At 38.4% G+C, this 14,290-nt stretch overlaps 1 protein-coding gene across 1 annotated transcript in view; it reads left to right on the top strand.

The window, feature by feature from the left end:
• RAB32 (RAB32, member RAS oncogene family) overlaps positions 1-13,657 on the top strand; it is a 46,723-nt gene extending 33,066 nt beyond the window's left edge. Inside the window, exons 2-3 of the mRNA XM_027850671.1 lie at positions 9,428-9,705; positions 12,412-13,657. Coding sequence (XP_027706472.1) covers positions 9,428-9,705; positions 12,412-12,558 — 425 coding nt within the window. The 3' untranslated portion in view covers positions 12,559-13,657. The remainder of the gene's footprint in view (positions 1-9,427; positions 9,706-12,411) is intronic.
• The last annotated feature ends 633 nt before the right edge of the window (positions 13,658-14,290 follow it).

Here is a 14,290-nt window from a genome sequence, read left to right as displayed (position 1 = left end):
TTGGTTCCTTGGCCTGCCTTTAGCTGTGGAACAAGCATGTGTACAACTTACATCATATCCCTCTTCACCTGCTAGTTCTCCATTAGGCAGGCAGTTTTCCCTATGACCTTCGGAAAATCACTTCTCCTCTGGGCCTCAGTTTACTTATCTGTAAAATGAACAGGGTAGACTAGATCTAGCTCTAAATCATGTGGTCCAATAAAACTGAATCAAAATAAAAGTATTTAACTTCAAAAACTAGTCAGCCTGCCTCTAAAAATACATAATGAAATATAAGGGTCTTTGTAGTGAGTTACTTATTTTTTGGTCCAGTGACGCTGGCCTCCTTGTTTCTAACATAAGACACTCCATCTCTCCCTTGGCCTCGGGTGGGGAGGGGGGGCCGTCCCTGAAACACTCTCCCCTTCCTCATCTCTGTCCCTTGGCTTCCCTGACTTCTTCAGGTCCCAGCTAAAATCCTACCTTCTGTATATAGGAAACCTTTTCCAACCTTCCTTGATTCTGGGGCCTTCCCCTGGTGATTATTTCTTGTTTATCCTATTTATAGCTTGTTTATACATGGTTATTTGCATGTTGCTTCCCATTAAACCCTGAGCATCTTGAGAACAGGGACTTCTTTTACCTTTCTTTGTGTCCCCAATCACTTAGCATATTGCCTGGCACATAGTAGGTGCTTAATGTGGCTAGATAATCTGAATTTAGTACAAATATCTCTTTCCTCCTTTCCTTTGACTTTTTTCTTTTAAGCTATAACCTTTGGCCTGTTTTGATGAAATAGAGCATAGCAGATGTGTTACTGTTAGTTTTTGTTTAGAAAAGTCAGTCTTTCTTGTGCCATAAGCCCCTCATGTTTGGGGAGAAACTGTCACTTGAATTAGAAGTAGAACTAAAGGCTCTTGATTCCTGCTGAAGGTGCTTCCAAGTCTGCTCAAGTGCCTTCCTTTTCTGGGTGGCACAATAGATATAAACTGGGCCTGTATTTAGCAAGACTTGAGTTCAAATCCAGCGGCAGATACTTACTGGCCGGGTGATCCGAGCAAGTCAGATTGTCTCTGTTGGTCTCAGTTTCCTCACCTGTAAAATGAGGAGCACAATGGCATCTACTTCCCAAAGTTGTCGTAAGTATCATTGTGATGTGTAATAATTTTTGTAAAGCACTTAGCCCAGTGCCCAGCACACAGTAGGTGGTAAAGAAATGTTAGCTATTGTTATAATTCCTTAAAGGCTCTTGATTACTGGCTTAGCTCCTGGGTCTGCATAAGTGCATTCCTTTTCTAGGTGGTACAGCGGCTAGCTTGCTGGGCCTGGAATCAGGAACACTTAAAATCATCAGGAAGTCTTAAATTCAAATGCGGCCTCAAGACACTTAGTAGCTGTATGACCCTGGGCAAGTCACTTAACCACTCTCTGCCTCAATTTCCTCAGCCATAAAATGGGAATAATAATAGCACCTCGAAGAGTTGTGAGAATCAAAGGAGATGATATTTGGGGCAGCTAGGTGGTGCAGTGGATAGAGCTTGGCCTTGGAGTCAGGAGGACCTGAGTTCAAATCTGGCCTCAGACACTTGACACTTAGCTGTGTGACTCTGGGCAAGTCACTTAACCCCTATTGCCTCACCAAAAAGCAAAAAAAAAAAAAGGTATTTGTAGAGCGCTTAGCACAGTGCCTGACACATAGTAGGCTCTATATTAAATGCTTATTTCTTCCTCACCTGCCTCTGCCTCCAATTTGATCTTTACAACAACACGGTGAGTTTGGTGCTATAATTTATCTGCATTTTCCAGATGAACAACCTAAGGCTGAGGTACTATCTGAAGCAGAATCCAAATTCTGGTCTTCTGACTCAAGTCCAGTGCTCTCTATTTCTGTATCCTAAGTGGATTACCATTGAAAACAAACAATTAGCATCTGTAATTCATGGGGAAAATTGCTGTACTTAAAACATAATCCATATTAAAAGATTACTTTTTGCCAGTTGGCTCTACCATCCTTTTCCCAACTAAGCATTAGTTATCAATTCTGTACCATATTAGCTATTTGTTGTACAGTTTTAACTTCTGTAGCACCTTGTGCTGTACATAGGTGCATTTAAAACACACACACACATACACAATGCCTTTATAAATTCTGTTTGTATAAATCTTGGATTTAATTGAAATAGGCATGGGGGTTTGGCTCTCAAAGGGACCTTAGTGATTTAGTCCAGCCCTTTCATTTCATAGATGAGGACCCTAGAAAGATTAGGGCCACAGCCAGGATATGAATCTCACTCCAGAAAACAGTAGCTCCTTCCCTCCTTTTTCCCCCAGATTCACACAGATTGGGCCATTTTATGCCCACCATCTTTTACCTAGTGCTGCTGTTAGTTAGCGTGCCCTGTTCAACTCAGTGGAATTTTTTAAGCATTAGGTACAAGGACTGTGCTATGCCCTGATGGATTACAAGGACAGGCAAAATACAATCCACGCTTTCAAAGTTTGTGGTCTAATAGGGGAGTAGGGATCTATACACCAGTAATTGATCCCAGGGAGAGAAAAGTACAGAAGATAGGTCCAGGCAAAGTGCTGAGAAATTTGAGGGGAGAAAGCACGCCTTTGTTTTGAGATGGAGAGGAAATAATGTCAAGGAACAGAGGACTTATGTTGAAATGTGCTTTACACATTTGTAATGAGTTATCTTTTTCTTGCTTTCTCAGTGGATGGGAGGAAGGGAAAGAATTCAGAACTGAAAATAAAATAAAATTGAATTACAAATAAAAAAAGATCATGGAGAATTGGACAAATACCATAGGACTAGAGAATGGCCAATGTCCCTATTTTCTTAAAAGGGAAGATAATGGAATTAAAATATAAGCCAGTGTGCTAGATTTTGATTCTTGGCAGTGTTCTATAACACATTATTAAAGAGATGGCTAGTGAATTTTTTTTTTTTTTTAGTTTAAAGGCGTGTTTAATTAGGGGGGATCCAAGCTGAGCTTTAAAGCAAGGAAAGGACTTCAACAGAGCCAGCTCAGTTGTATTCTAGTTGTTAGCTATGGGGAATGACTTGAGCAGAGATTAGGAGATGTTATGATGAGACTAAGGATGGAAAGTAGTCCAAGCTGGAGAGAATCCAGAATATGTGAGGGGGAATAGCATTGGTCAAGGCTGGATAGATGGGTTGGAGCAGGAGTCTGGAGGTCCAAAATTAGGAGTTTACTCTTTATTCATTAGGCAGTAGGGAGCTATCAGAGGTTAATGGTTAGAGGAATAAACAATTAGAGGAAACATTAGGAAAATTACTGTCAACGGTTGCTTTTTTTACTGTATATACTAAATAATATCTACCAGACTCAAAATCATCCTGTTTTGCCAGCATCCTTTAATGAAAACACCAACTGTATCAATGAAACCATTTGATTTCACTTGTGAACTGTTCCCAGTTAACTAACTTGCTAATGATTGGTGGATATGTTTGGAAGAACTGGGGGAGGTAGAGTCTAGAAAAGAGAATTTGGGGGGGAGGCAGAGTGATGGCAACAGCCATTGATAGTTCGGCAGAAGACTTTTTTAGCCCCAAAGAGCAGGCTGAGATGCTGTAGGGGTATAGGAATGTTTTATTGTCAGAAACGCTGAGCTTGGAGTCAGAGGACAAAGTATAAATCCAGGCTGTCCTACTGACCGTGGCACAGGCTCCCCATGCCTGGATAACTTATTCTCTCTCTACCTGGGCTTTCTCATCTGTAAAATATCAAGATAAAATGTAGCAATTTAATTTTAAGAAGGCATGTTTTTGAAGACATACATTTAGAAAAATTATTGCCATTCATTAAGATGGTAACCAGTTGCTGACTCTAATGTTAATGTACTCTAATTGGTAATAAAATTGCCTTCTCTGTAACCACTTTACCAGTGAATGTGAGAGTGTCAAGTATAAACGTTTCTAAATTCTCTTCCATTCTGCCTCCAATATCTCTCATTTCAACCCCAACTACCACCACCTGAGTAGAGACTCTCATTACCAACTGCCTGGCTTATGACAGTATCCTAACAGATCTTCACACCTCTTTTCTCCCTTCTCCAATCTGTTCTTCATACCACTGCCATAGTAACATTCTTTACATAAAACTGTTCACATCACTTCTTTGCCCAAAAATTTTCTGTGACTTCCTGTTCCTTACCAAATACAAGTTCAAATTCTTTAACCTAGCATTTGAGGCCTTGCCTGGCTAGTCACTTAATAACTAGAATTTGAATAGTTCATTAAGGTTCTCAGAGTGCTTTACAAATATTATCTCATTGGATCCTTACAGCAACCCCAGGAGGTAGGTGCTATCTTTAGACCCATTTTACAGATGAGGAAACTGAGGCAGAGATTAAGTGACTTCCCTAAGACTCACATAATTAATGTCTGTCTGAGGCAAGATTTGAACTCTGTTCTTACTAACTCTGGGTCCACCATGCCACCTAGCTTTTTCAAATTTCTCTCACTAACCACTTCTGTATGAGCTTTTCTCTCCAACTAAAAATTCAACCCTTTCTCCCATACTGTCAACTGTTTATAGGCTTTTTTCCCCCTTCATGCTGTTCCAAATCCTACCCGTCCTTCAAAGCCCAATTTAACTCCTCCATCCTCCGGGAACTAATCTGTGCTGTCTTCAATCAGAAATCATCTTTCCATTCTCTTACTTTTCATAGTGTTTTGTGCTTCCCATGCTCTTACTCTGTTTTGTTCTTTCGCAGTTATGTAGCATTGTTTTTTTTTTTTTTTAAACCATGTGTGACATAACCAGTAAGCTCAATGAAGGCAGGACCGATATCATAATTATCTTTCTTTCTCTACCATTACCTGAAACAGTATTTTTACCCTAATTAAATGAGGGTTGAATGGCTGCAATAATTTGTTCAAAAGCGTCTGTATGAAGGCCAATTATGTGATTTAACTAAAAGGACAAAATGGTAGTCACTGGATGGAGAATGTAATGACTTTGGATCCCTTCTGTGGTCCATGTTTATCCCTTTTTTCTAGATTCTTTTATTATGCCTCTCTCAAATTAAATGGCTTAATCAAAGGTAAATCTTTTGTATAGCTAATATTTTTAAATGTTATCTCAGTGAGGCAAGTTTAAATCTTGTTCCTATCATTATTAGAGGTTTAAAAACATAGCCCAATAATGAATGAAACCAGTAGGGAGAGCCTTTTCAAAAGGAAATGGAGGAGAATACCAGTAAGACGGTCTTTGCCAAGCAGTCAAGTTGCTTTGGATCTGAGGGCTGTGTTCTGTGTCAAGCTCAGCACATGCTGTGGGTGCATATTAAATGTTAATGGAAAATGGAATGATGCCACCGTTTTAAAATGTCAGCATATGTAGTGAAATCACACACTAAACAGTTGGCTGCCCAGATTTAAGTTAGTAATAAAATATGAACATGAAAATGAGACCACACTCATGTATAGGGATTACAGGTATTTGACCAATTACTGCAATAGGTTTGGCTCCGACTGTGGCAAGCAGAGCTTCCAGTGAGCCTGCAAGGAGGGACTTGTCAAAAGGTAATTAAAATCAGCCATCTTAGCTTGATTAGTATTTTTCCTCTTTTTCTACTATTCCACTATGAAATACTTTTTAAGAGTATTAAAGTTTATAAACTTGGGGCATTTATGCATTTTGGATTGCTTGGCAGTGCTGACAGCCCAGGGTCAGGCTTTATTATCATCTTTTTGTTTTGTTTTGTTTTGTTTTGTTTTAAGACAATCAGGGTTAAGTGACTTGCCCAGGCTCACACAGCTAATAAATGTCTGAGGTTGGATTTGAACTTAGTTCCTCCTGACTCTGGAGCCAGTGCTCTATTTCACATCGCCACCTAGCTGCCCCTTTATTATCATCCTAACTTTGCGTTGCATTTGGTTTTCCATCATCTTCAACAACTGTTTATTGTCTCAGCTTGCTTAATTTATAAATATCTGTGGCACTGAGATCCAGATGTTCAATTAAAAATGTTAAATCTGATAACTAGACTTAATTAGCCTGGATGATTGTTAAAGAATTTGAGCTGTTTTGATATTCTTTATTTTTCAAAGACAACATTTTCCTAAGGCCCTGCAGACAGTGTGTGTTTCAGATACCATTTAGACCAGTGGTTCTTAACTTTTTTGTGTGTCCTGGGACCTTCTGGCAGTTTGAAGTCAGTGGACCCCTTCTGCGAATAATCGTGATGCATAAATACATAGGATTACAACTATTAAGTAAGTTGGATTATAAAGGAAACCAATTATAATGAAATACAGTTATCAAAATATATATATTTTTTAAACAAGGCCAGAGGGACAGCTTGGAGTCACAGTGGATACAGCACTGGCCCTGGAGTCAGGAGGACCTGAGTTTGAAGCCAGCCTCAGATTCATAACACTCACTAGCTGTGTAACACTGGGCAGGTCACTTAACCCCAATTGCCTCACCAAAAACAAAACAACAACAACAACAACAAAAAACCAAGGTCATAGACCCCAATTTTAGACCATGCACAGCATTGGCATTACCACAGTGTCTCTGGTGATGTTTTGCCAGCACATTTTATACTAAAAATTTCATAAGATTAGAAAGGAAAAATGTAAGTTTAAATCCATAAGATAACATTTTGTAATAGAGAAGGAAGAAAACAAATATATATTGAGAGCCTACTTTCGACCAGGCTCTGGGCTTACAAATACCCTCTCATTTGATCCCCACAACAACCCTGAGTGACAGGGGACTGTTATTATTCACATTTTACAGTTGAGGGAACTGAGACAAGCAAAAGGTAAGAGACTTCACCAGGGTAACTAACACAGCTAGGAAGTATGTTTCAGGCAAGATTTGAATTCAGATCTTCTAGTTTCCAGGCCCCAGCACTCTAGCCACTGCCACTAGAGGAATCACTTGATTGAGAGTTACCCGGAGCCCAAGCTGAGAACCTACCTACCAGCCGGGTGACTTGGGTGACTTAACTTCCCTTTCCTCTAAATGAGGATAACTCTTTCTACCTCAGAGGGAATTGATTTGAAAGATATTCAAAGCACTGTAAAAAAAAAAATCGAGGTCTTTGTTTATTATGCTGTAGGTGCTACAGTACTCTTGCCCCTCTGTGTAATCCTTTTTTTACTGTATGACAGACTCTTACTGCTTAAAGAGACTCTGCAATGAATCACTTTGAAATGCAAATATAGCTCCCTAATATATGCTTTTCACCTAGACTTTCTGGAGTAAAAGAGCAGCTCTGCCGTAGCTTCAGAAAACCAAATACACAAAACCCCAGAGGACTGGGCTGAGATGTGAAGGGAAGATGACTAAAGAATATGGGCTGGTAGAGGAGAAATCATCCTATCTTTGTTGTTTTTTTTTTTTTTTCTTCTTTCAAAATTTCCTCCTCTAATCTTCTGGCAAGCTTTATCAGTGCCTTACTCTTATCATCTTTCTGAAACACTCATTTGGTGCTACTGTTGAAGGGCTCTTCGTTTTTAACCTAGCCCTCTTGTCTCTTAATATCAGAAAAGGCAGCTGTTTTCATTGGCAGTTGTCCCCAGCACTGTTTAGGGCATGTGTGATTTAAATCTTCTTGTTCCATGTGCTTAAATTAGATTAGATAGTTCAAAGTGATTACAGATGGTGTAGTAGCTAGCGTTTATTTTATTTTTGTGTATTTGTACACATTCATATATAATTTTATCCTCATAACAGACCTAGGAGGTAAGGGTTGTTGTTATTATTCCCATTTTACATTTAAGGAAACTGAGGCAAGCAGCAGTTAAGTGACTTAACACATGGTTAGTAAGTGTCTGAGACAGGATTCAAACTGAGGTATTCCTGACTTAAGGCCCAGTGTTCTATCCACTGTACCACCAGTACTCATGGAATCACAAATATGGACTCCAGTATGCTATGTGGTATGGTAAGTCTGAGTTGGGAGGGAATCCAGAGACCATATAGTACTGTCTGTGTTGTTGGTCAGTTGTTTTTCAGTTGTGTCCAACTCTTCTTGACCCTATTTGGAGTTTTCTTGGCAGAGACTGGAGTGGTTTGCCATTTCCTTCTCCAGCTCATTTTACAAATGAGGAAACTGAGACAAACAGGGTTGAGTGACTTGTCCAGGGTCACACAGATAGTAAGTGTCTGAGGCCAAGTTTTAACTCAGGAAGATGAACCTTCCTGACCCTAGGCCCAGCCTTCAACCTGCTGTGCCACCTAGCTGCCCTAGGCTTCTTTAGGTCCCAACTGAAATCCTACCTTCTAGAGGAAGCCTTCCCCAACCCCCCTTAATTCCAGTGCCTTCCCTCTAGTAATTATTTCCTAATTATCCTATTTATAGCTTGCTTTGAATATACTGTTTAAGTGTTTTCTTTATTAGATTGTAAACTCCTTAGGGTAGGTATTGTCTTTTGCTGCTTTTTGTCTGGTGATGGCACATAATAGGTGCTTAATAAATGTTGATTGATTGATTGATACTATGTAGCAGGCACGGTGCAAAGTACAGGAGATACAGAGACAAAACTGAAATCATCCCTGCCCCTAAGAAGCTTATGTTCCAATGGGGGAAATCTTTTTAGTGGTTATCTAATATAAAATATAAACTCAGCCTATCATCTAAAAGTGTCACCAATCTGGCTTTTACCTACCTTTCCAAACTTATTTCATATTATTCACTTTTATATACTGAGGTAGCTACATGGTTCAGTAGGTAGAGAACTCTGAGCCTGGAGGTAAGAAGGCCTGAATTCATATTTGATGTCTGACACTTCCAGTTGTATGACCCTGGACAAGTCACTTAACCTTTATTTACCTCAGTTTCCTCATCTATAAAATAGGAATAATAATAGCACCTACTTTGCAGGGTTGTTGTGAGAATCAGGTGAGGTATGTGTAAAGTGTTTGATACAGTGTCCGGCACACAGCCTTATATGAATGCTTATTCCCTCCCCTTCCCCTACTGAACATTCTAACCCAACTAGTGTGCTGTTGTTGCCTGTGCATGGCATCCCTGTCTCCTATCTCTGTCTATCTCTTTGCTTCACAGACTGTTTCCCATGACTGGAATGAGTCCAATGCCTTTTAGAATGCGTAGCTGCCTCCTATGGAAGTCTTTGCTGAATTTTCTTCCCAGCCTTCCCGAGCTCCACATAATACCACCACCCACCCTTCCATCCCCCGCCAGTAATTACTGCTCTCTTCCTTTTCAAAGTACCTAGCATTTACTTATCTGTGTACGTGTTTTTATCCTCCCAGTAGAATAGAGGCTTCTTAAAGGCAAGGATTGTTTCAGTTTTATTTTGGTGTGCCTAGAACAAAGCCTTGAATATATTAGATACTCCATAAATGTTTGTTTGATTTGAATATATTAAAAAACAGACATTCGAATTGTGGATTTATTTTTCTTTTGTCGTAAAGATTCTCCCTTGTAAATGCGTTTTCAGGTCAAGAACGGTTTGGAAACATGACGAGAGTATACTACAAAGAAGCCGTGGGTGCTTTTGTGGTCTTTGATATATCAAGAGGGTCCACATTTGAGGCAGTCCTCAAGTGGAAGAATGATTTGGACAGTAAGGTACAGCTTCCAAATGGCATCGCAATCCCCACAGTTCTCCTCGCCAATAAATGTGATCAGAACAATGACAGTGGCCATAGCCCTTCCCAGATGGACCAGTTCTGCAAAGAAAATGGCTTTACCGGATGGTTTGAAACATCTGCAAAGGTAAGAGCCTGGATCTTCATGTGGCTTAAAGGAAAGAGAGCTGATGAACTCAGTGCAGATTGAAGCATACTTTTTTCACTTTTTTTATGTTTCTTGCTTTTTATTTTTATCTTTTTGCAATATGGCTACTACAGAAATATGTCTTGCATGATTTCACATCTATAATTGATATTATATTGCTTGTCTTCTCGGGGGCAGGAGGAAGAGAAAATTTGGAACTCAAGTTTTTAAAAACTACTAGATCTTTTCAAAAGCAGAAGCTGGATGGCTTGTGGAGGAGTACTTTTTCAGATACAGATTTGACTAGATGGCCTTTGAGGTCCCTTTGCTCTCCACGATTCTGTAAATGAACAAAAATGTATGATGGTTTCATAAAACCCACTGTTCTAACAAATGGAGGAAAGGAGATCTGTTCTTGCACATGCTGCAGAATGGTTCTATTGACCAATTGTAGATGGTAAGGCTATAAGAAAAAAATTCATCTCCGTAGATTTCAGTTCCTTTTCTGAATAGGGACTTGATTAATAGAATCACTGAGCCCAAACATAAACGTGAAGAATTTAGTCTCCTTTTCTCTTGAAACTTCAGTGGTGGGAGATATAGAAAAGAGGAGTATCCAGTGTCCATCTTGGAAGCTAGTTAAAAGGACATTATTGCATCAGTTGCAGAAATTCATTATCAATGAGTGATTTCTCTAGGATGAGAAGTTCGTGAATATTGCCTTTACAAATTAATTTATTCCATGAGGTTAATAGGTATTTGAAATGCCAGATTTAATATAAAGTATTTGTTATTGCAGAAGGAACACATCCATCACATTGAACTAAATATTTTGAAAGCATGTTTTCCAAGCGTAGTACTTAAGTCAAAACTATCCACTTTCTTGCAACTGGAGGAATGAGTAAAAGTAATTGGTGCTGATGCTGTGAGGGGTATCTAAGGATGAAAAGCATAGCTACTGTTCTATAGTACCCATTGTGTATCTAATGACAACTTATAAATCACGGAGGAGAATGTTGTGATAGCTGCTGATTCCTTAGGATGTTTTTTTAACAAAGCTCCACAGGTACCGTACTGTTCAAAATTAACTAATTTGTGCATGATACCCAAAAACAACAATCTATACTAAGGGGAAAAATAAAAGCAGCTGTGTGTAGAACTCATTACATACTTCAGTGAAGAGACCATTGGAAATATCATCACCGTTGGCTCACATCATATACTCAATGTTTGGGGCAAAAGGGACCTCACAATGAAACATTTGTCTGAACTCTTTCCTTTGGTTTAAGTGAGTCTCTTAGAGGAGTGGGCAGCTTAAATGGCACAGGGGCTAGAGACAGTGTCAGACTTGGAGTCAGGAAGACTCATCTTCCTGAGTTCAAATCTGGCCTCAGACACTACTAACTGTATGACCTCAACCTTGTTTGTCTCAGTTTCCTCATCTGTAGAATGAGCTGTAGAAGGAAATGGCAAACCACTCCAGTAACCCCCAAAATGGGGTCACAAAGAGTTGGACACAACTGAAACAAGATTGTAATAGTATAACATTGACTTCTTTCAGATCATACAATTTAAGAGCTATAGTAGTGTGTGAATTTAATTGGGACAGGCTATAGTTTAACATGCTTTCATTTTGTGACATCGACGCTCATTCATATTCTGTGCTCCTACCAATGACTTGGAATAGCTGATCCTGACCAACTGAAACCAGATTGAGCTTGTTTGTCCACCTTTAGTTAGTCTGCTGTCAGTTCATTGCTAAATTTTGTTCCACATGAGGGCTCTTTTTTGTTACGTTTTTACCGTAAGAATAGTTATTACTACGAAGACATGTGAAAGTTTTAGCTCTTTAAAAAGTACATTTCAGTGAATAGTAGAATACTTGTGGAGAGTTCAAGAACTTCAGCCATGATTCAAGGGCACAATGAAGTAGAAAGTCAGGTGCACAAAAGTGCTCAGGAAAATAAGGGGCCTGGGGGGGCCTGGGAAGGTCAAGAATTTACAGAAAATAAAAATAAAAAAATTTCAAAAAAAGATTTTGCAAACTATTGTTGCAAAACAGAGTAAACCTCAGAAAACAAGTAAAGATCTTCAAAGGCACCTGGCATGGTAGGGTTGTTAATGATTGATTTACAATGCAGCATAGGCTTCTTGAAATGGTAAGTATTTCTTTCCTGGTTGCAAACTGAGAGTTTAAAATTATTTACTTGGTTATGCAAAGAGGAAGCAGAAGATGTAAGATATCAATACAAGCATTGTCTCTGTGTCACATGTGCCTTCCTTCCATACCACATTGCCTCTCTCAAGGACTTCAAGATGCATAGGTAATATTTGAACTGGGAAAGCTAGAAAAAAGGAAGATTGTGAAAATTTAATGAGTGTTTGGAGCCAGTGATAAAATGCATTTTACTGTTAAAAAAACAGGTGTGTGTGTTTGTATGTATATGTATAAATGTGTGTGTTTTGTCTCTCTTTTAAGCTACAAATTCCATGAGGGCAGAATCATGTCTTAACAAAACTTGGTTTCTTCCTTACTGGGACAGAGCATGGTACTCTGTAGTAATTAAGTGCTTAAGAAATGTTTAAAACAAGGAACCCTTGGAGCATTCAACAAATCCTGTTCTTAAAATCTTTTCTCTGATTCTCCTAAAGAGCTTCAGTACTCTTTGAAGGATAAAACATTGGTTTTATTTTTCTTCATTTCAGGATAATATCAACATAGATGAAGCAGTTCGATTCTTGGTGGAGAATATTCTTGCAAACCATAAAAATTTTCCTAATGAAGATGATGTGGACAAAATAAAGTTGGACCAGGACACTTTGAGGGCAGAGAGTAAATCCCAGTGCTGTTAATGTTTCTCCTACTACTTTTTTTGGTATAAAATGATAGCTGACTTTATGCCTACGAAGACTTAAACTGAGACTGGATTCCAGATGAACTGCTGTATTGGGACTTTTCATATGGGTGGTTCTTTAAAATGGTGGTATCCCTAGGTGCCTGAACTTCTTAGTTGGAAATGGAACTTATAGTAAATTGTTCCATGCCAGGGTCCAGAACATATGTTCAAAGCTTGTCTTCTTCTTTAAACAATATCAAATGTTATGCTTTTTTTTTATTTTTTAAAAATAAGCACAGTTCTTCCATGTTTGGAAGGACTTCCAAGTTGAATTATTTTATTAAGATCATTACTACAGAAGAAAACTTTAATCCTGACTTTGCCAACAGTTTTTATGTATAATTTTTTTTTTCTTGAAGGATATTCTGGTAGTTTATCCCATTAATTTGGGCATTATAATTACCATTAGTCACAGAAGGGGTCACTTTTCTTGTTTAATAGTGTTTGGGTTTTTTAAATATATATATATATGTGTGTGTATATATATATATATTATATATATTCAAAAGTTTTGCATTCCATAGTAAACCTTTTCAAGGTCTATAATTTTAACTTTGTGCCAGTGATTCTGTATTCAAGCTTCTTCTAATCCATGTGAGCATTCATTAATCCCTTAATCTGGGCATGGTCATGGGAGACTTCCTGGGGATCTAGTCCTTTCCAGGGGATAACTTTGATAGTTAAGTTTAGACAGCCTTTTCTTCTTTACTCTCCAACATTGTGTGGGTTTTTGGGTGTTTTAAGAACATGTTTTGCATGTTCTTACCATAAAGATCTCATTTCAGAGTTAATCAGTGGTATAAGCCTCACCACTAATGGCATCCTGGTGAACCCAGATGACAAAATTAAAAATTGTGGTCAGTGGAAAATGAATTAACTAGCAAATGAACTAAAATGTTCTGCACTATAAGCTTTTGAGTAAGCCCTACCCTAAATATTTTGTTGTCATTTAAAACACAATTGTAGAGAAACTGAAGGCCCCAAAAGCCTAGTACACACCTAATTTTTTGAGTGAAATTGTCACTTACTGGAAAAGAATAAATGTTTTGACAAGATTAATATGGTTGTTGGGTAACAAGGAAATATTACTGGCCTTTTTAAAACTTCTTGGTGTCTACTTACATTAAAATATCTTGTTTTAAAGAATTCACTAGCTTCAGATAGACATGTCTTCTGCTTTATTTAAGAGAAGTTTAAATACTGTTCAGCAGTTAAATTCTTGTGTAACCTAACCATAAAGTGTACCCCTAGGCAGATAGGTAGTATATTAGAAATTATGCTGCAATTGGAGTTAGGAGTTGAATTCAAATCCTGCCTCATATACTTAATTGGGGAATATGACCCTAGACAAGGTCAATTAAGCACTCTCAGTCTCTTTCTTCAACTGTCAATGGTGATACTAGAACCTACCTCACAGGGCTATTATGAGGAAACATATATAAAGCGTTTCGCAAACCTCAAAACCCTATATAGATATTGGCAATTAATATTTTTAGAGAGAACACTTAGAGGAGAGGTGTGTGTGTGTGTGTAAGTATCTAAGGGTGAAATCCTCAAATTGCTGTGGTTTTTGTTATGTGTATTTGAATAATTAAGAACAGAAGAAAAAATGGCTTCTGCTTTGCCTCAGTTTTCATGGGAAAAGGTCAATTGTCATGAAATGCCTTATAAATGTCATATATCTTTTG

This window comes from Vombatus ursinus, unplaced genomic scaffold, assembly GCF_900497805.2.
Source record: "Vombatus ursinus unplaced genomic scaffold, bare-nosed wombat genome assembly UNPS02009132.1, whole genome shotgun sequence".
In the NCBI taxonomy this organism is placed as follows: domain Eukaryota; kingdom Metazoa; phylum Chordata; class Mammalia; order Diprotodontia; family Vombatidae; genus Vombatus; species Vombatus ursinus.
Note: the sequence above shows the minus strand (reverse complement) of the source record. Positions and strands in the feature narration are given on the sequence as shown.